At 44.4% G+C, this 26,265-nt stretch overlaps 1 protein-coding gene across 1 annotated transcript in view; it reads right to left on the reverse strand.

The window, feature by feature from the left end:
• Positions 1 to 26,265, reverse strand: part of LOC118383824 (carboxyl-terminal PDZ ligand of neuronal nitric oxide synthase protein) — a 202,789-nt gene that overhangs the window by 78,250 nt on the left and 98,274 nt on the right. The window contains exon 5 of the mRNA XM_052460573.1: positions 7,448 to 7,556. Coding sequence (XP_052316533.1) covers positions 7,448 to 7,556 — 109 coding nt within the window. The remainder of the gene's footprint in view (positions 1 to 7,447; positions 7,557 to 26,265) is intronic.

Raw genomic sequence — 26,265 nt, forward strand, 5'->3', positions numbered from 1 at the left:
AATTTAAAGGCAATGCTACCAAATACTAATTGAGTGTATGTAAACTTCTGACCCACTGGGAATGTGATGAAAAAAATTAAAGCGGAAATAATTAATTCTCTCTACTATTATTATTTCACATTCTTAAAATGACGTGGAGATCCTAACTGACCTAAGACAGGGAATTTGTACTCTGATTAAATGTCAGGAATTGTGAAAAACTGAGTTTAAATGTATTTCGCTAAGGTGTATGTAAACGTCCGCCAACCAACTGTCAGTGTGGCAGGTAGCCTAGTGGTTAGAGTGTTGGATTAGTAACCAGAAGGTGGTAAGATCAAATCCCTCAGCTGACAAGGTAAAACAAAAAGGTAATTTTCACCCTGAACAAGGCAGTTAACCCAATGTTCCTCAGCCATCATTGAAAATAACAATTTGTTCTTAACCTACTTGTCTATTTAAATAAACATTTTTTTAAAATATATAAGTTATATTTTTTTTATGTATAGTTTTTCACAATTCCTGACATTTAGCTTCTTCCAAAAATCAAGCATTCACTTGGCAACAGCAGAGAATCCCGTTCTGGATTAAGAGCCTTGCTGCCTAATATTTGTTTTGTACAAGCAGCAAACTGAGTAGCATTTTTGAGTTACTTCTACACTTGTATCTATTAGATAAGAAACTGTACAAAATGTTTGCAATGTGCTTAACATTTAGTTAGCATTCTCTGTGGGATTTGACATGTACTTGTTAGAATTACTAACCTTTGGATTACAGAGTATCAGTGGGGTTTGAAAACAGAGCCAATACCGGTGTTACAGAATATCCCGGAATGTTACAAGGTCGGTATGAAGGTATGACAATTTGGATACCGCCCAAACCTAATGACAACACAAGAGGACGGTGGTTGAACCAACTTGCAAGTAGCCTACCAATAAGCACATACTTTTTCAAAGTATTAAGGTAAGCAAAGGTGATTATTTTATTAAAATATATGAAGCCAAAGCCATAGGCTAGACAAATAAGTTGAAATATTAGCAGAATTTGAACATGTTTGTGAGATAGCTACTTTAAGTCACCCTTTCAAGCTAGCCAGCTAACTCTTTAAATTACAAATGATTTGTTATTGTGGGATATTCGAAATAGAGCTACAGACCCAGTCTGACATTGGCGATGAGCTAATTGATACTTTTATTTCAGTATGGAGTCAATTGAATGCTCTGTGTTTCAGTATGTTTCAGTGTGCATAAAATATTTAGAATAAATGATGTCTTCATTTTGGCAGATGATCTGTTTTTTTCTCCTTCTTCTCTGGAACCAGTCAGGCAACAACCCATACTGTTCTGCCCAGCCGCTAGGGAGTTGGACTTGTGGTAACCCATACTGTACTGCCCAGCCGCTAGGGAGTTGGACTTGTGGTAACCCATACTGTTCTGCCCAGCCGCTAGGGAGTTGGACTTGTGGTAACCCATACTGTTCTGCCCAGCCGCTAGGGAGTTGGACTTGTGGTAACCCATACTGTTCTGCCCAGCCGCTAGGGAGTTGGACTTGTGGTAACCCATACTGTACTGCCCAGCCGCTAGGGAGTTGGACTTGTGGTAACCCATACTGTTCTGCCCAGCCGCTAGGGAGTTGGACTTGTGGTAACCCATACTGTTCTGCCCAGCCGCTAGGGAGTTGGACTTGTGGTAACCCATACTGTTCTGCCCAGCCGCTAGGGAGTTGGACTTGTGGTAACCCATACTGTTCTGCCCAGCCGCTAGGGAGTTGGACTTGTGGTAACCCATACTGTACTGCCCAGCCGCTAGGGAGTTGGACTTGTGGTAACCCATACTGTACTGCCCAGCCGCTAGGGAGTTGGACTTGTGGTAACCCATACTGTTCTGCCCAGCCGCTAGGGAGTTGGACTTGTGGTAACCCATACTGTTCTGCCCAGCCGCTAGGGAGTTGGACTTGTGGTAACCCATACTGTACTGCCCAGCCGCTAGGGAGTTGGACTTGTGGTAACCCATACTGTACTGCCCAGCCGCTAGGGAGTTGGACTTGTGGTAACCCATACTGTACTGCCCAGCCGCTAGGGAGTTGGACTTGTGGTAACCCATACTGTACGGCCCAGCCACTAGGGAGTTGGACTTGTGGTAACCCATACTGTACTGCCCAGCCACTAGGGAGTTGGACTTGTGGTAACCCATACTGTACGGCCCAGCCTCTAGGGAGTTGGACTTGTGGTAACCCATACTGTTCTGCCCAGCTGCTAGGGAGTTGGACTTGTGGTAACCCATACTGTACGGCCCAGCCGCTAGGGAGTTGGACTTGTGGTAACCCATACTGTACTGCCCAGCCGCTAGGGAGTTGGACTTGTGGTAACCCATACTGTACTGTAACCCACTGTTCTGCCGCTAGGGAGTTGGACTTGTGGTAACCCATACTTTACTGCCCAGCCGCTAGGGAGTTGGACTTGTGGTAACCCATACTGTACTGCCCAGCCGCTAGGGAGTTGGACTTGTGGTAACCCATACTGTACTGCCCAGCCGCTAGGGAGTTGGACTTGTGGTAACTCATACTGTACTGCCCAGCCACTAGGGAGTTGGACTTGTGGGCGGTTTAAATTATGGGCCAGGCGCTGGAAAGAAATGGGTGGAATTGATCTCACAACTGGAGGGCTGCTGGGTTCATATCCTCAAAACATTCCCTTACCGTTGGGCCCTTGAGCAAGGTCCTTAACCCCAACAACATCCAGGGGCGCTGGAAGACACATTTTTGTTGTTCTCTATAACTAATGGAAAAAGATGTATTGTATTGAAGTCAGCCAGAGTTGATGTGGGCCATCATTCAAACAAAGAGATGCCTCTCTGCTGGCCACCAGTGCATATTTACAAACTATGCTTGCATATAATGACAATACAGTCCAAAAACCTATGCTGTTATTATTAGTCCATTATTTAATTGTTTATGAAATTATATTCTTAGCTAAACATTTATTAATGGCAACATTCAGTGTTCTACATGGAACCATTTTGGTTCAGTGAAGAACTTTAAGGGTTACCATATGTGAAGCAAGCGACAGAACCCTTTTTGGTTCGATAAGGATTTTATTTTTTGGAAGAGTGTAGCCCAGATTAAGGACCAGCAGCACTAACATTGTTAGCACCATTTGCCTTGTTAGTCATTAGCCCATATTAAGTACCAGCAGTACTACCATCGTTAGCATTGTTAGAGTTGTAAACCCAGATGAAGGACCAGCAGTAGAACAACCCCCTAAAGTTAGTGTGTCATAATGACTCTCTCCAACTGCCAAGCCTTTGTTCTGAGTCAAGGTGTTTTCCCTCCAATTCAGCATGCCAATTAACAGCCATTATGGCTCAACAGTTTCTCAGACAGTCATTAAAACAGACAGGGCTGGGGTGCAACTGTGACTGCTCTGAACAATGGCAGGGGGAATGACTAAGAGGATGTCTTTGAAGATGAATTATCAGATTAATTAATTTGGAAAATGTAGCCAGATTGGTGAGTATTTGCATGGTCAAATAATGTTAGCCACCTGCTGGCTCAGTATCCTGGGTGATGGACGCCCAAAGCTATGCCACTTGGCCCATGCCAGGGCCCGTGTCTGAGACTGGCAGAGAGTGGCAACTGGCAATGGATAAGAAGGACACACACACAAGTCAGTCTCCCATTAGTCTAGGCCTCTGGTCTCTAATGAGTTCTCCCTGCAGGTCTCCCCCTCGTTTAACTGTCTGTGATGGAGACTGCCTCGTTAATTACACTGCTTTAAACTGTCCACAGGAGGACAGCTTGAGAGGAGGGAGGAATTTATTTGTATTTATTAAAATGTATTCAAAAAGGGAAATCCCATTGAGACCAAGGCCTCTTTTACAAGGGAGCCCTGCACACAATCATACAAATTCCCAATATTTACAATTCCAATGCAATAAAGCATTTATGAAAAGTAACTTACAAAAGTTATGAAGTCATGAAAAACAAACATTCCTTAATAAAATAAGTAATCAACCAGCTGTCTGAACTGCCCTAGCGGCACCAAAACATCCAACTTTAGAGAGTCCAGGTGAAGGAGGAATGGAGAGAGACAATAACAGAAAAAGGGATAGGGATCAGTGTTGCCAACTCATTTTCAGGGGAAGTTGCTAGGGGCCTGTCGATTTGTTGCTAAAAGTAGATAAATGACATTGTGATGTCATTTCGTGATGCCGTCATTACGTAGAATACACAATAACGTTACTCAAATTGACTGGCCATCTCGGTGAAAAATATGATTTGACATTTGTTTGTTTATTATCACATATTTTATTTGTAAAAGTAATATAAACACATTTTATATGATCAGATGTTTTTATTTTTAAACACAAGACATTGAATTATTGAACATTTACACATGACCCATTATTGAACAATTACATTTGAATTATTTTCTTTTTGACTAGTAAACCTAGAAATTCTGAACAATTATAGTTTGAAGCAGAGTATTGGTAGTTAGTTAACATGCTACCTAACTGATCAACAATAGGTACAAGCTAATAACAAGGTATATATGCTATCTGATTGACTAGGCAGCTCTCTCCAGGTTGTTGTGCTGCTTGGCTGGCTAGCTGCTCAATGGTTTCCTCCAGATATTGCCATTGTTCTCACACACACTGCAGTACACACTGCCACCATCAGCCGTGTGTCTCCGCCAGTTCCAGAAAGTCCACTCCTTGCATACGTACTGTAAATATGATGAATCATAGATTGGCAAGGAAATCCTCTTCATCTTCACTGTCCAACTGCATTGTCACGGAGCTGGAACCAGCAGAAGAGGATGGAGTGGCCTTAAAGCTGTATGCTGCTGTGGTGCCAAACTGCTGTAGAACTTCACTTGGTAGTTTATGCTGGTAACAGGTATCACCAGCCAGCTTCCTTCCATACTGCACCAGGAGTATGGATTTGAGAGTGTGCAGTGACATTCAATTTCTTAACCACACTCATTTGGCTGTACAGCCGTTCAACCTCCGCATTTGAGTGTGGCAAGGAGAGGGCAGCGAGTGCAGCTTTGCACAGTTCTTCAAATGGATTTGACCCGGAAGAGTCCGTGTAGTCACACACTTCACTCCAAAACTCGACTGTATTTTCAGTGAATCCCACCTAAACAGAAAAGGTACCCAAGGTATAGAGATGGATGGAGATGTCCATCAATGGAATCCTTCAGGACATCAGTTTTTGCCATAGAGTTGAATACTCTGCTGCAAATTGATGTTAAGAGGTGTACCAGATTGTCAAAAAGCTTGACAGGAACCGTTTGCTCTCCCTCAAATGACTTCACTGCAATTTGTAAGTCGGACAGGGTTGATTTCAAGAATGTCAGGTAGACATAGTTGGTCTTGTCCATGTACATGGCGTGGAGCACATCCACCATGTATAAATGCTCACTGGCCTTGGTCACCTCAAAATGGAGCTTCAATTCTTCCCACTGGCTCAATATACGAGTTACCGGAGGCTCAATCCATAGCCAACGTGTGGCACACACTTTGGTGATCTGCAGGAGTTTCTGGCCACAATTAATGGTGGCATACACTGCTTTGTATGCCTCGTGCCGTTTTGGGGAAATCAAAAACCAGTTGTAGGTTTTCCTGATTAAGTAAGTACTCAACGCTCCTAGGGATGGTTTCTTGGATGCTGCACTGACAGCCAATTGTAAATAATAGCACACACAGCAGATGAGTACCAAATTGGGCAATGCACATTCTTCCTTTAAAATCTTGTGCACCCCGTTGTGCACCCCAGTCATCATGGACGCATTATCAGTGCCAATACCCTGAAGATTCTCTTTTTTAAGGTTACACTTCTGAAGAAACTCAACTTCCGCCTTTGCTATTGATCTGGCATTGCCCCGCTCCAATTCAACCAACCCGAGAAATATGGACACAATGGTTATTTTTTTAGCACTGAAATACCGAATCACCACACCCAGGTATTTCGAGACACTGACATCAATGGACTCATCCAAAAGGAGACTGAACTTCTCATCCCCCACATCTGATGTTACACTTATCAGAAAATAAGGAGCCAGTACTCCCCTAATCATTTCTATGCACTTGGTGCATTTGGAAGTTTGTTGCTGCCACAGAATCTGAAAAGGCAGCTTTGCAAGCCATACCTAAATGGTTGCATGCTAGCAGCGAACAATGCTCCGCAATGGCCATTGCCATAGTAGCTTCTGCGCTTTTGCAGTTCTCCACTTTCTTAACCAACTGTGGTAATGTAGACTGCGTTGTGGGGTTGTACGGTTTTTATTTATTTATATGCTTTGCTGTTGCACAATGTATTTTGATGTCATACGTTTTTGCAAGCATATTTGATTTGAAGTACGCACAGTATGCCCGACAATCATCCCCAATTACTGGCTCCAGACACAATTTTAATTCAGGTACAGACTCCCACTCTTTTCTGTACAATTTTGATTGAGACATGTTAATTGATGTTGTAAGTTCTGTTCTAGATCAAACATTCGTGACCAACTACATTCATTGAGTTTGTCTCGTTGAACACATACTACTGCTGCTGCAGTCAGCCAACAATGATTTGCAGTTTGCTGAAATTGCTGCTGACCTGCTGTTGCCTGTGCACGAGCTGAGCGCCTGCTGCTGATGTCACTCACAATGCACTTTTACAGCCAGGCACGTGTGTTGTGACTGAGTGTGTGACGGAGGATATAAAGAAAAATGGTCATTTAGAGGGAAATGCGTGCATTTGAGTCTGAGCCACTTTTCAAAAGTTGCTAAATGTTCCAAATACATTTTTAAAAGTGTCTAAATTTGTTGCTAGGTGCTGTTTGAAATACGAAGTTGCCAGGGTTGTCTGAAAAGTTGCTAAATCTAGGAACAAAATTGCTAAGTTGGCATCAATGATAGGGATAGAGAGAGAGAGATATCTTAATGGGCTAACTGGACCAAACGTGGAGAGGTGTGTCTGTGTGCAATGGTAATGGAAATTCTCTAAGGATTTACAGGTTCCCAATCTCAATTGTTCTACCATGCTGTTTGACTTGTGGTGTCTGGCCTTTTTCACTGTTGATCTGTGAATTCCTTTAAGAGACAAATAACTTGAAACCAAAAGTATTCCCTATTCTCTCTGTCTCTAATACGAGCAGGTCTTGTAGAGGTAGAATACAGTACAGCCATGGGCCTATAACACTTCATCACTGTGAATATCAGTGTAAAAGCTGTGTGTGTGTGTGCGCGCGCACATGCTTGGCATAGTTGATAGGGGGGGGCAACGAGTGTGTGTGTGTGTGAGAGCGAGTGTGTGTGTGTGTGTTAGAGGGTAAGATAGAGTGAGTGTAAATGTGTGAATTCCTTTGCTACATTTAGCACACATTACTGGACTTGGCTTAGTAATGTCAATGGGACTGTGGATAACCTTACGCTGCAAGAGAGGCGAGAGAGAGCAAAAGAGAAAGTGTGTTTAGGTTTCTCACCTTCTTCTTGGACTTGAAGACGTTACAACGGAAGATGTTACTCTGTCCGTCTCTGGCGATGTAGCTGAAGATCTTCAGGTCCTGGGAGTCATGAGACACATAGAAGATCCTACAGGACAGAAACAGAGGAAATAGATACACAACCAAAAGTAACCATAGAGGAGGGACACTCAGGGCTGAACAATAACTCAATCTGTTTGTGCAACTCAACCTTCACGCAAACATCTGATTAACGTGGATGACAGCTGACTAATTCAAAACAGAACTACTATGCCAAAAAGAAGTGTACTATATTGTTTTGTATTGAGACTATAGGCCGTATATATATCATGGCATTTATTTGTTTTATTCAACAAAGCTAGCCCAGTCAAATAATGCCTTTCTCTGCTTTGAGGTTCCTATTAAACTCTGTGTAACACTGACCCGTAACGCTGTCGTGTAAACTACAATTCAAGCGGAAAATTGTTCTAATTGCTCTTTAAATGCTAGACGTCAATAAACTCTGAGGTAGGAGACATCACACACACACATTATTACACAAGAACACACACACACACACTCACACAAACACCCCTAAAAGACAAATCAGAGGTCAGCTACTGCGGTGAGAGAAAATAAACACAACCTTTATTTAAGAACTGTGTGTGTGTCACGCCAGGGGCCGAGCTGACGTCCAATGACCTCTTGGTGGCTGCAGTGCGTTATGTCCCTGCCTACTCTACACTATGAAGTTCTTCACACTTAGCTTCTCGCAAAAATACCCTCCCCTACACATACACGGCAGGGTGGCCAAGTGGTTAGGGGACAGCAGGGTATCCTAGTGGTTAGAGTGTTCGACTAGTAACCGAAAGGTTGCAAGATCGAATCCTTGAGCTGACAAGGTAAAAATATGTCGTTCTGCCCCTGAACAAGGCAGTTAACCCACTGTGCCTGGGCCGTTATTGAAAGTAAGAATTTGTCTGGTTAAATAAAAATACACTGAGTGTACAAAACATTAGGAACTAGAGGTCGAACGATTAATCGTAATGGTGTAACGGCGTTCTTCGTTTGTCGAAAGAGAGTCGGACCGAAATGCAGCGTGGTTGTTACTCATGATCTTTAATGAAGGATCGCGATACATGAACATAACTTATACAAATACAAAAACAACAAACGGAACGTGAAACCTAATTACAGCCTATCTGGTGAAACTACACAGAGACAGGAACAATCACCCACGAAATACACAGTGAAACCCAGGCTACCTAAATACGGTTCCCCATCAGAGACAACAAGAATCACCTGACTCTGATTGAGAACCGCCTCAGGCAGCCAAGCCTATACTAGACACACCCCTAATCAACCACAATCCCAATGCCTACAAAAAAAACAATAAGACAATACAATAACCCCATGTCACACCCTGGCCTGAACAAATCATTAAAGAAAACACAAAATACTAAGACCAAGGCGTGACAGAACCCCCCTAAGGTGCGGACTCCCGGACGCACCTCAAAACCATAGGGAGGGTCCGGGTGGGCGTCTGTCCATGGTGGCGGTTCCGGCTCGGGACGTGGACCCCACTCCATTAAAGTCCTAGTTCCTCCCCTTCGCGTCCTGGGATAATCCACCCTCGCCGCCGACCATGGCCTAATAGTCCTCACCCAGAACCCCACAGAACTGAGGAGCAGCTCGTGACTGAGGGGCATCTCGGGACTGAGGGGCAGCTCGGGACTGAGGGGCATCTCGGGACTGAGGGGCATCTCGGGACTGAGGCAGCTCGGGACTGAGGGGAAGCTCGGGACTGAGGGGCAGCTCGGGACTGAGGGGCAGCTCGGGACTGAGGGGCAGCTCGGGACTGAGGGGCAGCCCGGAACTGAGGGGCAGCCCGGAACTGAGGGGCAGCCCAGAACTGAGGGGCAGCCCGGAACTGAGGGGAAGCCCAGTACTGAGAGAAAGCCCAGTACTGAGAGAAAGCCCAGTACTGAGAGGAAGCCCAGTACTAAGATGAAGCTCAGGTAGGTAGTAGGCTCCGGTAGATCCTGGCTGGCTGGCAGATCTGGAAGATTCTGGTTGACTGGCAGATCTGGTAGAATCTGGTTGACTGGCAGATCTGGTAGAATCTGGTTGACTGGCAGATCTAGAAGATCATGGCTGACTGGCAGATCTAGCTGCTGTATGCAGACTGGCAGATCTGGAAGAGACTGGTTGACTGGCAGATCTGGAAGAATCTGGTTGACTGGCAGATCTAGAAGATCATGGCTGACTGGCGGATCTAGCTGCTCTATGCAGGCTGACAGCTCCTTGCAGACTGACAGCTCTGACTGCTCAATGCAGGCTGACAGCAACCTGCAGACTGGCAGCTCCTTGCAGACTGACAGCTCCTTGCAGACTGACAGCTCCTTGCAGACTGGCAGCTCTTTGCAGACTGACAGCTCTGGCTGCTTCATGCAGACTGACAGCTCTTACTGCTCCATGCAGGCTGACAGCACCCTGCAGACTGACAGCTCCTTGCAGACTGACAGCTCCTTGCAGACTGACAGCTCCTTGCAGACTGGCAGCTCTTTGCAGACTGACAGCTCTGGCTGCTTCATGCAGACTGACAGCTCTGACTGCTCCATGCAGGCTGACAGCACCCTGCAGACTGGCAGCTCCTTGCAGACTGACCGCTCCTTGCAGACTGACAGCTCTTTGCAGACTGACAGCTCTGGCTGCTTCATGCAGACTGACAGCACCTTGCAGACTGACAGCTCCCTGCAGACTGGCAGTTCAGGCTGCTCCGAACAGGCAGGAGGCTCCGGCAGCGCTGTAGAGGAGGAAGGCTCTGATAGCGCTGAACAGACGGGAGACTCCGACAGCGCAGGAGGGAAGGAAGGCTCTGGCTGTGCTGAACATGTGAGGCGCACAGAAGGCCTGGTGCGTGGTGCTGGCACTGGTGATACTGGAGCGAGGACACGCACAGGAAGCCTGGTGCGGGGAGCTGCTACCGGAGGACTGGTGTGTGGAGGTGGCTCTGGATAGACCGGACCGTGCAGGTGCACTGGAGCTCTTGAGCACCGAGCCTGCCCAAGCTTACCTGGCTCGATGCCCACTCTAGCCTGGCCAATACGAAGGGCTGGTATGAACCGCACCGGGCTATGCACCCGCACTGGAAACACTGTGCGCTCCATAGCATAACACGGTGCCTGCCCGGTCTCTCTAGCCCACCGGTAAGCACAGGGAGTTTGCGCAGGTCTCCTACCTGGCATAGCCATACTCCCTTTAAGCCCCCCAATAATTTTTTTGGGCTGCTTTTCGGGCTTCTATCCGCGTCACCGTGCTGCCTCCTCATACCAGCGCCTCTCCGCTTTTTGCCGCCTCTATTTCCTCCTTGGGGCGGCGATATTCACCAGGCTGAGCCCAGGGTCCTTTTCCGTCCAGTTCCTTCTCCCATGTCCAATTCTCCAAGTGGTGCAGCCTCTCCCACTGCAACTGCTCTTCATGATTAACAGGGAGAGTTGGCTCAGGTCTGACTCCTGACTCAGCCACTCTCCCTCTGAGCCCTCCCCCAATAAATATTTGGGGGTGACTTTCGGGTTTCGCTCTGCGCCGCCGTGTCTTTCTTTTCGACTCCATTCGCCTATGGCCCTCTTCGCACTGCTCCAGCGAATCCCAGGCGGGCTCTGGCACTCTCTCTGAGTCGGGCGCCCACCTGTCTATTTCTTCCCACGTCGTATACTCCAAGCCTCTGCTGTCCATAACGTCCTCCCTTCGCTGCTGCCTGTTAACACGCTGCTCGGTCCGAGTGTGGTGGGTGATTCTGTAATGGTGTTCTTCGTTTGTCGAAGGAGAGTCGGACCGAAATGCAGCGTGGTTGTTACTCATGATATTTAATGAAGGATCGCGATACATGAACATAACTTATACAAATACAAAAACAACAAACGGAACGTGAAAACTAATTACAGCCTATCTGGTGAACACTACACAGAGACAGGAACAATCACCCACGAAATACTAAGTGAAACCCTGGCTACCTAAATACGGTTCCCAATCAGAGACAACGAGAATCACCTGACTCTGATTGAGAACCGCCTCAGGCAGCCAAGCCTATGCAACACCCCTAATCAACCGCAATCCCAATAACTACAAATACGAAATACAACAAAATAAACCCATGTCACACCCTGGCCTGACCAAATAATAAACGAAAACACAAAATACTAAGACCAAGGCGTGACAAATGGCCGATAAATTAGGGCCGTTTTCATAACAATCGGAAATCGGCATTTTTGGGCGCCGATTTTCAGATGATTATATATTTTTTTTATACCTTTTATTTAACTAGGCAAGTCAGTTAAGAACACATTCTTATTTTTAATGACTGCCTAGGAACTGTGGGTTAACTGCCTTGTTCAGGGGCAGAACAACAGATTTTCACCTTGTCAGCTCAGGGGTTCCAAACTTGCAACCGCACAGTTAACTAGTCCAACGCTCTAATCATTGCACTCCACGAGTAGCCTGCCTATTACGTGAATGCAGTAGAAGCCAAGGTAAATTGCTAGCTAGCTAGCATTAAACTTATCTTATAAAAAACAATAAATCATAATCACTAACTAACTAACTACTAACTACTAACTACTAATCCAGTTTTGCAGGCAATACTAACCAGGTGTGTAATTTTCTTGCGTTCATTGCATGCAGAGTCAGGGTATATGCAACAGTTTGGGCTGCCTGGCTCATTGCGAACTAATTTTACGTAATTATGACCTACATTGAAGGTTGTGCAATGTAACAAGAATATTAAGACTTAGGGATGCCACCCGTTAGATAAACGGTGTTTCCAGTGCGGGTGCATAGCCCGGTGTGGTTCATACCAGCCATTCGTATTGGCCGGGCTAGAGTGGGCATCGAGCCAGGTAAGGTTGGGCAGGCTCGGTGCTCAAGAGCTCCAGTGCGCCTACACGGTCCGGTCTATCCAGAGCCACCTCCACACACCAGTCCTCCGGTAGCAGCTCCCCGCACCAGGCTTCCTGTGCGTGTCCTCGATCCAGTATCACCAGTGCCAGCACCACGCATCAGGCCTACAGTGCGCCTCGCCTCTCCTGTGCTGTCGCCTGTTCAGCGCCTTCCTCCTCTACAGCGCTGCTGGAGTCCCCTGTCTGTTCAGCGCTATCAGAGCCTTCCTTCCCTTCTGCGCTGTCGGAGTCTCCCGCCTGTTCAGCGCTATCAGAGCCTTCCTCCTCTACAGCGCTGCCGGAGCCTCCTGCCTGTTCGGAGCAGCCTGAGCTGTCAGTCTGCATGAAGCAGCCAGAGCTGTCAGTCTGCATGAAGCAGCCAGAGCTATCAGTCTGTATGAAGCAGCCAGAGCTGCCAGTCTGCAAGGAGCTGCCAGTCTGAAAGGAGCTGCCAGTCTGCATGGAGCAGCCAGAGCTGTCAGTCTGCATGATGCAGCCAGAGCTGTCAGTCTGCATGGAGCAGCCAGAGCTGTCAGTCTGCATAGAGCAGCTAGATCCGCCAGTCAGCCATGATCTTCTAGATCTGCCAGTCAACCAGATTCTTCCAGATCTGCCAGTCAACCAGTCTCTTCCAGATCTGCCAGTCAACCAGTCTCTTCCAGATCTGCTAGTCAACCAGAATCTTCCAGATCCGCCAGCCAGCCAGGATCTACCGGAGCCTACTACCTGCCTGAGCTTCATCTCAGTACTGGGCTTCCTCTCAGTACTGGGCTTCCTCTCAGGACTGGGTTTTCTCTCAGTACTGGGCTTCCCCTCAGTCCCGAGCTGCCCCTCAGTCACGAGCTGCTCCTCAGTTCAGTGGGGTTCTGGGTGAGGACTATTAGGCCATGGTCGGCGGCGAGGGTGGATTATCCCAGGACGCGAAGGGGAGGAACTATGACTTTAATGGAGTGGGGTCCACGTCCCGAGCTGGAACCGCCACCATGGACAGACGCCCACCCGGACCCTCCCTATGGTTTTGAGGTGCGTCCGGGAGTCCGCACCTTAGGGGTGGGGGGGGGGGGTTCTGTCACGCCTTGGTCTTAGTATTTTGTGTTTTCGTTTATTATTTGGTCAGGCCAGGGTGTGACATGGGTTTATTTGGGTTCATTCATTAAAGAACATGAGTAACAACCACGCTGCATTTCGGTCCGACTCTCTTTCGACAAACAAAGAACGCCGTTACAGTTTCATTATTTATTTGAGGCTACATTGATTTTATTGATGTTTTATATTAAGTTAAAATAAGTGTTAATTCAGTATTGTTGTAATTGTCATTATTACAGATCAAATAAAAAATAAAAATCGTCCGATTAATCGGCAGCGGCTTTTTTGGCCATCCAATAATCGGTATCGGTGTTGAAAAATCATAATCGGTCGACCTCTATTAGGAACACCTTCCTAATATTGACTTGGACCCCCTTCTGCCCTCAGAACAGCCTCAATTCATCGGGCATGGATTCTACAAGGTGTTGAAAGTGTTCCACAGAGATGTCGACCCCCATCCTTCCCACAGTTGTGTCAAGTTGGCTGGATGTCCTTTGGGTGGTGGACCGTTGTTGTGTTTGAAAAACCCAGCAGCGTTGCAGTCCTTGACAAACCCAAACCGGTGCACCTGGCACCTAATACAATTCCCCGTCCAAAGGCACTTAAATCTTTTGTCATGTCCATTCACTCTCTGAATGGCACATATACACAATACATATCTTAACTTTCTCAAGGCTTACAAATCTTTCTTTAACCTGTCTCCTCCCCTTCATCTACACTGAATGTGATGGATTTAGCAAGTGACATAAATAAGGGATCATAGCTTTCACCTGGATTCACCTGGTCAGTCTATGTCAGGGAAAGAGCAGGTGTTCCTAATGTTTTGTACACTCAGTGTATTACTGCAATTTAAAACTTGCGAACTTGTCACTTCTCGACCGCTATCTCCGGAGGTAAAGCACACCACTCTCCTGACAGTTGCTAAGCAGGACAGTGTAAACAGAATTGTCTTGTTGAGCCAACACTCTTTCAGTACATTTGAAAAAAAATAGCAGAGTAATGTTTTTGAAACAGCTGAAATGTACATACATTTTCCTTATTTTTGAGACTTGATTTATTGAGTTTTTACCTGAAACTGTAGTAACAGCCTGTAACATTATGAAATTGTCGCCGTAGCTTTAAATCTTGACAGTGATTTTTAGTTTTTGCTTCACTGCACTGAGCCACTGATGTCCAGGCAAGATGCAACTCCCCTGGGAATGATCAACATTTTCAGTCGCAATTTGCTTTATATAACGACTTCCATCATTGTCTTGCATCAGATAGCGTGTCGATTTCTGCTTCATATCTCGCAAAGAGTAATGGGATAGACCAAAAGTAGTCCTGCTACAATAGGCTGCCATAAAATTCAAAAATATTACCTTTTTATTTCTATTTAACCTCTATATTAACACGGAAGACATATTGAGACCTAGGTCTCATTTCCAAATTGAGCCCTTGTATAATACAATATACACTGACCAAAAATACAAATGTAACATGCAACAACTTCAATGATTTTACTGAGTAACAGTTCATATGAGGAAATCAGTCAATTTAAATAAATTAATTAGGCCCTAATCTATGGATTTCACATGACTGGGAATACATATATGCATCTATTTGTCACAGATACTTTAAAAACAGGTAGAGGCCACTCAGTACCTGGTGTGACCACCATTTGCCTCATGCAGTGTGAAATCCTGTTTCTGAGCTCTACGGACAATTCCTTCCACCTCATCGCTTGGTTTTTGCTCTGACATGCACTGTCAACTGTGGATATAGACAAATGTGTGCCTTTCCAAATAATTTCCAATCAATTGAATTTACCTCAGGTGGACTCCAGTCAAGTTGTAGAAATTTCTCAAGGATGATTAATGGAAACACGATGCACCTGAGCTTAATTTCTAGTCTCATACTTATGTCTGAATACTTATGTAAATAAGGTATAAAAAAGTAAATAAAAATCAAATTATTTTGCTTTGTCATAATGGGTTATTGTGCATAGATTGATGAGGAAAATAATTAATTTAATCCATTTTAGAACGTAACAAAATGTGGAAAAAGTCAAGGGGTCTGAATACTTTCACTCTATGGTGTCATTTCATGGGCTGTGAATAATACGGAGTGTTGCTGGCCTTTTACTCCAAACATTCCATTGGCACCCGAATCACATCATATGCTCTTACTGCATTACAGAAAACGCGCTAACCAAACAACAATGCAGGGCATGCTCACTGAATTAATGGGCAACTACACCATTTAAAAAAAAAGGTTTAGATTTTTCCCAGACCTCAAAAGTCATCCCCTAATGTAGTGTAAGAATTGTTGTGAACACATAAAATCTAATTGTTGTTTTTCTACTCAAAAAGTGTACAAAAAATGGGTAAACCAGAAAACAATGGGGGAAATCCGAAACCTGGAAACGGAATTAGGAAAGAAAACAGAAGTAGGCAAAACATTGTAATTGATTTTAAAAGGCCCAACGTTTTTTTCTGTGCATGACTACACTTTAGAGTGTGTGTCATCCTGCGACACAGCATTTTGGGGGAAGTTGAGGTCAGGTCCAATATTGACTATGCACCCAAGAGGGAAAGAGGTTGGGCCATCCTAGAAATGTTTTAGTGAAATATAATATATAACATTTAGCAGACTTCCACAGTCATGCATGAATACATTTTTACGTAAGGGTGGTCCCGGGAATCAAACCCAATATCCTGGCATTGCAATGCTCTACCAAGATGAGCATTGATTTGTGAAGCCTCAACTTAATATGATTTATAAGGCCTTTATTAAGGGGTGCTTATGCAACCCTTTATAAAGCACAGGTTTATGTCATATTTGACATACACATTTGACATGGTGGGTGGTTATATGTCACACAGTTATGCCACATTTATGAACCCTTTATAAAGCATGACATACGTTATTGATAACTTGTAACACATAGTTTGTGCTTACTGGCTAGCTAGTGGCTACTGTGATATTTATGGTCAATTTGAGCAGTGGACCAAGAATGTTGTGTTGCTAGCCACAATAAAAAGTAAGGCAAGGATGTAATGTGAAAAGTAGAAATCTCCTCAGACTCTCCTTCATCTCTCGTAGTGGGAAAAGGGCCTATGCTTCACCATGCCCATGGTGATGTAGGTAGATGGTGTGGTGATTAGCACAGCGAGTGTGACAAAGACAGGGAGGATACACACACACACACACACACATTTTGAATTGTTTAACAATTTTCTGGTTACTACATGATTCCTTTTGTGTTATTTCATAGTTTTGATGTCTTCAATATTATTCTACAATGTAGAAAATAGTAAAGATAAAGATAAAAGCCTTGAATGAGTAGGTGTGTCCAAACTTTTGACCAGTACTGTATATTTCCACACTATAAGGTTGGATTAATACTGTGCAATTGTGAAAAGGATGATAATGCCCTTTATTGTAAGAACAATTTGAAAGAAATTCATGAAATTTCAGCCTGTTTTGGTGGGATGGAGTTTTGGCTTGCCTTGCGACATCACCAGGTAGGTTATAAGTTAATAGACCAATAACAAAGAGTTTCAAACCGCTCTGCCTGCCAATAACAGCTCATTTTTAGGTTACATATGCATCCCATTAGGCCCCTCAGACCACTCCCAGACAGCTAGTGAAATTCTTGCTTGAGAAATTCCTCTTTGCTAAAGAGCAATTTGTTTCTTTCTGACAATATTCATTTACAAACAATCACAGCAACGTACTTAATTGTTACCCAGAATTGATTTGATATTAAGATTTAAACAGCTGCATTGGACCTTTAAAGATAAAATTATCTCTCTTCTTCAGCTGATCTGATACACATCGATCTCCCACCAAGACACTGGCTTTCATGTAGAGGTGGAGAGGAGAGGTAGGAAAAAGTACTTGCCCAGAAGCTTTAAGGAAGGTGGGTTAAGACTAAGATTTTAACTGCTGCCAGAAAATGTGAGCTCGCTGTTCTGAGAAATCTCTGAGTATTCTTTAAACGACAGACAGATAGATACATGTACATCAACACTAAACAACAGATAAATCAACACTGTGCCAAACTCTGCCTCAAAAACCTCTCAGTCTACACACCAATACCATAAGCAGCAGATGGATCTAGATTTAACATCTGTCACCAGACAAAGGAACACAAGATATGTCTATATAAAGCATAGAAAGACACCAGCCTTTGTGTGTGTGTGTGTGTGTGTGTGTGTGTGTGTGTGTGTGTGTGTGTGTGTGTGTGTGTGTGTGTGTGTGTGTGTGTGTGTGTGTGTGTGTGTGTGTGTGTGTGTGTTAGATAGGGATGCACTGGAGCCTGACAGGTAAATTAAAACTTGTGTCTCAGTGGGGGTGTGTCAACAAGAGAGACGGAGGGAGAGATGGTGGGAGGAAAGAGGAGATGGACGGAGAGAGAACATTGGACAGGGTACCCCCCTGTCCACCTAATGAAAGCAGTCATTGTCTTCAACCCCCCCACACACCTTAAAAGCATTTAGTAATTAGTTCAAGGCCCTTTTAACGTTTGAAACCTTCTTTGCTCGACCCAGTGCTTCGTAGAGGATGAAAAAAACATAATTTGCTGAGGCAACATCAGTTTTAATACACATACACGCACGCAGCCACCCACCCACACGCACAAATACAAACACACACACACCACTTTTAATACCGTGATAGCCCAGTAGGAGACAGGTTGATATAATGTCACAGTAATTTATGTGATGCGTTTTAGCTTGGCTTTGTTTACTCTGATTAATATCTGCTATGAAATGTGCTGCCGATATATCAGATGCTAAGAGGCCACAGCATTCTGTCATCACACACACATACACACACACACACCCCCACGCATGCTCTGAGAGAAAGATAGGAGAGAGAGCGAAAGAGAGAGTAAGAAAAATACAGTAAGTTAGTGACAACATTTGATCAAGAGTAGCAGCAGCGTAAAAAGAGGGGTTGGGGACACACACACACTTTGCATATATGATAAACAGAGAGTAGCAGCAGCGTAAAAAGAGGGTTTGGGACACACACACACACAATGCAAATAGTCCGGGTAGCCATTTGATTACCTGTTCAGGAGTCTTATGGCTTGGGGGTAAAAACTGTTGAGAAGCCTTTTTGTCCTAGACTTGGCACTCCGGTACTGCTTGTCATGCGGTAGTAGAGAGAACAGTCTATGACTGGGGTGGCTGGGGACCTTCCACTGACACTGCCTGGTATAGATGTCCTGGATGGCAGAGAGCTTAGCCCCAGTGATGTACTGGGCCGTACGCACTACCCTCTGTAGTGCCTTGCGGTCAGAGGCCGAGCAATTGCCTGCCGTACCAGGCAGTGATGCAACTAGTCAGGATGCTCTCGATGTTGCAGCTGTAGCACCTTTTGAGGATCGCAGGACCCAGGACCAATACCGTTATATAGTCAAATATGGTACACCGTCCAGTCCTATGTTCTAAGATATTATTCCTCAGAGGAAAAGACCGGTAGCCTCGTTACTTTTATAGCCTTGTTACTGTATATAGCCTGTCTTTTTACTGTTGTTTTATTTCTTTACCTAACTAGTGTTCACCTAATATATTTTTTGCACTATTGGTTAGAGCCTGTAAGTAAGCATTTCACTGTAAGGTCTACTACACCTGTTGTATTCGGCGAATGTGACAAATAAACTTTGATTTGATTTATTGATGCATGGACCGGTTTGGGTTTTAACTTTACCTTCTATAACGGTATTTTAAAGTTTGGTTTGTTAAATGTGATATGCCGTGTGTAACGTCCATTTTGATAGTTTACACACTTGAGTCATCCCTCTCCGCTCTCTCCATGCCGCTTTCCACAAAGACCTTGCCCCACCCCCGTCACTCTAGGAGCGAATTTGTTGTTGCTTGACCACTAGACACTTGTGTTCAGTCTGCAGGGTCAATGCAGCACATGCAACAATGACAACAATGTTGTTTCCACTTTGCTTGTTAATATAAATTCACAAATGTTCTATAAATACACTGTTAGTTTGTGCTTCTTACATTGTTAACAGCTATTTTGTCTTTTCTTCAAGTTCTTTAAATCGTGTTAGCCACTAATGCTAATCTCTATTTAGCTGGCTAGCTGACATTTTCATTTGTTGTGATGTCAAACACTGTATCCAAAGTGCCCACTATTACTTATCATTTAACTATAGAATTAAAATAAACATTATATTGCCATGATTCCAACAGTTCACCCAAGTGTTTTGATCTAAATCGCAATTGCGACGTTTGATTAAAAATAAGGCCTACGTGGTAGTGTGGAAATGATCTTAAATGAGTGCAGAAAATGCAGGAAATTATTTTTGATTGAAGTTGAATTGAACAATATAAAACTATCTGAATAGAGAAAGCCCTGAATTAAATCATTTAGAATGTATGTGTTGCCACACACTACTCATGAAGTAAAACTTAAAACTTGTATTACTCAATAACATCAAATACAGTCAAATACCATCATGCCGTAAATAAATAGAAAAATACAGTGATATATTTTGTCTATTTCGCCCAGTCCTACAACAACATCATAAAAGATGAGTGTGAACTAAAGTTGAAGACTGTTGTTTTAGCTTTGTTTCTGTCTCTTTTGTCCCTTGTGAAGATAAGAGGTGAAAGTACGTGGAGTACATCTGGCCATGGAGTCCAAGTGTCAGCCCAAAATCTGACTCCATACGCTGTCAGTGGAGCGTAAGCGTAAACTATATATTATCGATTGATTGTACGTTGGCTAATAGGACCGATGGTAAAGGTAGATTACCCTCACAGACAAGGCAACCGGACCGCCGTCAAAGATACCTCCATCTTTTCCTCCTGCGAATGACGAGGATGTGGGCCTTGTCGGGTGTCTGGAGTAAATCCTTCCTGTTCGACTCGTTGAAGAAGAAGCAGAATTCTTCCAGTACGGGGTGAGTAATCGCTGCCCTAATATCAAGAAGCTCTTTTCGGTCATAAGACAGTGGCAGAAACAAAATGTACAAAATCAGTTACAAATAGCGCCAAAAAACATACACAATAGCACGATTGGTTACGGGACCGTAAAATGGCGGCCATCTCCATCGGCGCTATTATTGAGCATAGAACCGGCGTATTAGGATTCAATTATAGTCCTGTATTGACGCTTTGCCTGTTTGTTGGCTCGTCTGAGGTTATAGAGGGATTTCTTATAAGCGTCCGGATTAGTTTACCACTCCTTGAAAGCGGTAGCTCTAGCCTTTAGCTCATTGCGGCTGTTGCCTGTAATTCATGGCTTCTGGTAGGGGTATGTACGTACGTATGGTCACTGTGGGGACGAATTCGTCAATGCACTTATAATGAAGCCGGTGACTGATGTTGTAAACTCCTCAAATTATAGGATGAATCCCGGAACATATTCCCAATCTGTGCTAGCAAAACAGTCCTGTAGCTTAGCATCTGCTTCATCAGACCACTTCTGTATTGAGCGCGTCACTGGTACTTCCTGTTAGAGTTTTGGCTTGTAAGCAGGAGGATAGAGTTATGGTCTGATTTGACAAAGGGAGGCCGTGGGAGAGCCTTGTATGTGTTTCTGTGTGTGGATTAAAGGTGATCTAGAATTGGCGCCTGTAGTTGTACAGGTGACATGTTGGTAAAAATGAGGTAAAACAAATTTCAGTTTCCCCGCATTAAAATCATCGGCCACAAGAAACGCTGCCTCTGAATGTGCATTTTCTTGTTTTCTTATGGCCCTCTGCAGTTTGTTTATTATGGTCTTCGTGGCAGCATTGTTTTGTGATGGTAAATAGACCGCTACGAAAAATATAGATGAAAACGCTCTTGGTAAATAGAATACTTCTTGACAAGCTGCAGACCATACTACCTCAGGAGAGCAAAAATTTGAGACTTCGTGCAAAAGCTGTTGTTAAGAGATACACCCCTCCCCCGTCGTTTTACCAGAGTCTACAGTCCGGTCTTGACGATGCTTGGAAAAACCAGCAAGATGTATATTCATGTCCTTGTTCAGTCACGACTCTGAGAAACATAGGATATTACAGTTTTTCAAGTCCCGTTGATAGACTAGTCTCGAAGAGAGCTCCTCCAGTTTGTTCTTCAGTGATAGCACGTTTGCCAATAGAACAGAGGGCAATGGCGGTCTATTTGCTCGCCGATGTAGTCTTGTCAGGGTGCCGGCTCGCCTGCGTGTCTTTCGCAGACGCTTTCCCCCTTGAGTCCCGGGTATTAGGGCCTGGTCCGAAGTAAGCAGAACATCCAGAGCTGCCATCTCATTGAAGTAGACATTTTTAATCCAAATCGAGGTTAGTGATCACTGTTTAATGTCCAGAAGCTGTTTTTGGTCATAAGAAATGATGGCAGAGACATTATGTACAAAAAATGTAATTAAGATAAGCGTAAAAAAAAAACACAAAATAGCTGAATTGGTCAGGAGCCCATAAGACGGCTGCTATCCACTGCAGCGTCATCTCAGCAGCCACTTCTTTTGAACTTTAGTAGCTACTTAGAATTTGCATTCTCCCTGTTAATTAGTGATAGTCACAGTGATGCACAAACTAGGCCTATTTGGAAGATCCCCTGTCCGCATTTACATGCCAGATTCAGTAGCTTGAAAATCCCCCTCAGATCAGAAGCCTAACCTAGCCTAGCCTAGCCTAGCCTAGCCTAGCCTAACCAGCCTAACAGAAACCTGTTCCAGACCCTGAAGTTGTGGGTAATAGGCTAAACCAACGCTAAGCAACCTTCTCCATTTGGAGTGCCAATTTATCTTACCATTTCTACCAATCTGCGTGCCAGTTATGATCTTCATATGCACATTTCTGGAACAGTTTCATTTAATTTATAATAGTCTTTGCATCTCAAACTCATTGGTTCATCTACATTCTACCTAAATGAAAATGATACAAATATAACAGGAACATTTTATTGCCATTATCAACTATGTAAAAAATTGCATACATTAAACCAACACATAAAAACATTGCCGCCTGAAGGTAGAAAATATCCAGAGAAAAATAAATATCCCATGAATCACATTGGCTACAACAAACTTGAAACATTGTATAAAATAGTATGAGCCAGTGAGCTTGGAACAGACACAGCTGCAGGCTATTTGTGCAAGGGATAAGAAGTAATCAGGTATTTTATGATATTTCCACTGGATCAGAACATTACATTTTTCCCTTTCATACCAAGTGGTTATTAAAAGGGAGAAAGCTTGAAATATTGTTCAAATACTTTGAGGAACTATTGTCATTCTTAATTGATTCTAGAAACAGACTTTGTTTGCGCCATAGCTCATTAGTGGTGGTGAGTTAAAACAATCATAAATACTATCAGACATCCCGAAAAGGGCACATTAGTAGGCCTACATTTGCATGCAGGCCAAGTAGACTAGTCCTACTGTATGGACCTCACTTTGTGCACGTGGGCATTGTCATCAAATCAAATCAAATGTTAATGGTCAAATACAGGTGTTCAGCAGATGTTATTGCGGGTGTTGCGAAATGCTTGTGTTTCTAGCTCTGACAGTGCAGTAATATCTAACAAGTAATATTTAACAACTTCAAAACATATACCCAGTACACAGAAATCTAAGTAAAGGAATGAAATTAAGAATATATAAATATATGGACGAGCAATGTCAGAGCGGCGTAGAATAGTATAGAATACAGAATATACATTTGAGATGAGTAATGCAAGATATGTAAACATTATTAAAGTGGCTAGTGATTTCAAGTCTATGTATGTAGGTAGCAGCCTCTATGTGCAATTGATGGCTATTTAACAGTCTGATGGCCTTGAGACTGAAAAACAGCTTCGGTCTCTCGGTCCCAGCTTTGATGCACCTGTACTGATCTCGCCTTCTGGGTGATAGCGGGGTGAACAGGTAGTGGCTCGGGTGATTGTTGTCCTTGACAATCTTTTTGGCCTTCTGTGATATCGGGTGCTGTAGGTGTCCTGGAGGGCAAGGGCAGGCAGTTTGCCCACGGTGATGCGTTGGGCAGACCGCACCACCCTCTGGACATTCCTGCAGTTGCCGTATCAAGAGGTGATAAAGCCCGATAGGATGCTCTCAATTGTGCATCTGTAAAAGTTTGTGAGGGTAAAATTGAATTCATCATCCTGAGGTTGAAGAGGCGCTGTTGCGCCATTTCAGTTTGTCAGGAATGTGTATGCTGAGGAACTTTAAGCTTTCCACCTTCTCCACGGTGGTCCCGTTGATGCTTTGTTTTGTTGACGTTGAATGAGAGGTTATTTTCTGGCACCATACTCCCAGAACCATCACCTCCTCCCTGTAAGCGGTCTCGTCATTGTTGGGAATCAAGCCTACTACTGTTGTGTCATCTGCAAACTTGATGATTGAGTTGGAGGTGTGCTTACCCACACAGTCATGGGTGAACAGGGAGTACAGGAGGGGGCTGGGCACGCCCCCTTGTGGGGCCTTAGTGTTAAGGATCAGCGAAGTGGAGGTGTTGTTTTCTACCTTCACCACCTGGGTCGGCCCATCAAGCAGTCCAGGACCCAGTTGCACAGGGTGGGGTTCAGATCCAGGGCCTCTAGCTTAATGATGAACTTGGAGGGTACTATGGTGTTGAATGTTGAGATATAGTCAATGAACAGCATTCTTACATAGGTATTCCTCTTGTCCAGATGGGAGAGGGCAGTGGGCAGTGTAATGGCGATTGTAGGCAAATTGAAGTGTGTCTAGAGTGACAGGTAAGGTAGAGGTGATATCCTTGACTAGTCTCTCCAAGCACTTCATGATGACAAAAGTGAGTGCTACGGGGCGATAGTCATTTAGTTCAGTTACCTTTGCTTTCTTGGGTACAGGAACAATGGTGGCCATCTTGAAGCATTTTGGGACAGTAGGCTGGGATATGGAGAGATTGAATATGTCCGTAAACACACCAGCTAGCTGATCTGCGCATGCTTTGAGGACGCGGCGAGGGATGCCGTCTGGGCCGGCAAACCTGCGAGGTTTAACACGCTTAAATGTCATAGTCATGTCACAGAGAAGGAGAGCCCACAGTCCTTGGTAGCGGGCAGCATCATTGGCACTGTGTTGTCTTCAAAGCGGGCAAAGAAGGTGTTTAGCTTATCATGAAGCAAGACGGTGTCCATGACATGGCTGGTTTTCCAATTTTAGTCTGTGCTTGTCTGTAGACCCTGCCACATACGTCTCGTGTCTGAGCCGTTGAATTGCGACTCCACTTTGTCTCTATACTGACGTTTTGCCTGTTTGATTGCCTTGCGGAAGGAATAACTACACTGTTTGTATTCTGCCATATTCCCAGTCACCTTGCCATTTTTAAAACGCGATGGTTCGCATTTTCAGTTTTGCGCGAATGCTGCCATCTATACACATTTTCTGGTTAGGGTACAACATCTCCTATGCACTGATAAACTCAGTAACCGTATCAGTTTATACATCAATGTTATTCTCTGAGGCTACCCGTAACTTATCCCAGTCCGCGTGATCAAAACAATCTTGATGTATGGATTCCGATTGGTCAGACCAGCGTTGGATTGTCCTTAGCACAGGTACTTCCTGTTTGAGTTTCTGCCTATAGGAAGGGAGGAGCAAAATGGAGTCATGGTCAGATTTGCCGAAAGGACGGCCGGGGAGGGCCTTGTATGCATCCCCGAAGTTGGAGTAACAGTGGTCCAGTGTTTTAGCAGCGCGAGTACTACAGTTGATATGTTGGTAGAATTTAGGTAGCCTGTCCTCAAATTTGCTTTGTTAAAATCCCCAGCTATAATAAATGCAGCCTCAGGATATGTGGTTTCCAGTTTCCATAAAGTCCAGTGTTCCTTGAGGGCCGTCGTGGTATCGGCTTAAGGGGGGATATACACGGTCGTGACTATCTCAGAAGAAAATTATCTTAGCTCAGTTGGTAGAGCATGGCGCTTGTAACGCCAGGGTAGTGGGTTCGATTCCCGGGACCACCTATACGTAGAATGTATGCACACATGACTGTAAGTCATGCTAAATGGCATATATATATATAATATGGTTGGCATTTGATTGTGAGGCATTCTAGGTTTGGTGAACAAAAGGACTTGAGTTCCAGTATGGTATCACAATTACACCGCGAGTCGTATACGCTATGCGCTTCAGCACTCGGCGGTACTGTTCTGTTAGCATGTGTGGCCTACCACTTTGCGGCTGAGCCAATGTTGCTCCTAGATGTTTCCACTTCACAATAACAGCACTTAAAGTTGACCAGGGCAGCTCTGGCAGGGCAGAAATGTGATGAACTGACTTGTTGGAAAGGTGGCATCCTATTATGGTGCCACGTTGAAAGTCACGAGCTCTTCAGTAAGGCCATTCTACTGCCAATGTTTGTCTATGGAGATCGCATGGCTGTGTGGTCAATTTTATACACCTGTCAGCAATGGGTGTGGCTGAAATAGCCGAATCCACTAATTTGAAGGGGTGTCCACACACACACACACACTATTTATACAAAAGTATCTGTATCCATTCACCTATAGTGTCTCCCAGGTCTACATCTACTGATATCAGATGAAGGTCACATGATCTCTGGAGATCCTGCAAAGCACCATGACTTACAGTAAATTGTGTGTGTGTTTCTGTTGGTGTATGTGTGGAGCTCCATTTTCCCCTGCTGCTCAACCACATTTTTTCTCTCTCTCCCGTAAAAGAGTCAGATAAAAAGTAAAGGGCCTGTGTGTCAGACATGACATCCTCTTGTCCCAAACCCCCAGACAGCTTCTGTAGATGAGACTGGCTGGCTGTAGAGTAGTCAGTGCTTTGAGAGCAACCCCAAGGTCAGCCATGGAGCTTTGCTGATGCAGAGGGGGGAGGGAGAGAGGG

This window comes from Oncorhynchus keta, chromosome 1 (assembly GCF_023373465.1).
Source record: "Oncorhynchus keta strain PuntledgeMale-10-30-2019 chromosome 1, Oket_V2, whole genome shotgun sequence".
NCBI classification, from domain to species: domain Eukaryota; kingdom Metazoa; phylum Chordata; class Actinopteri; order Salmoniformes; family Salmonidae; genus Oncorhynchus; species Oncorhynchus keta.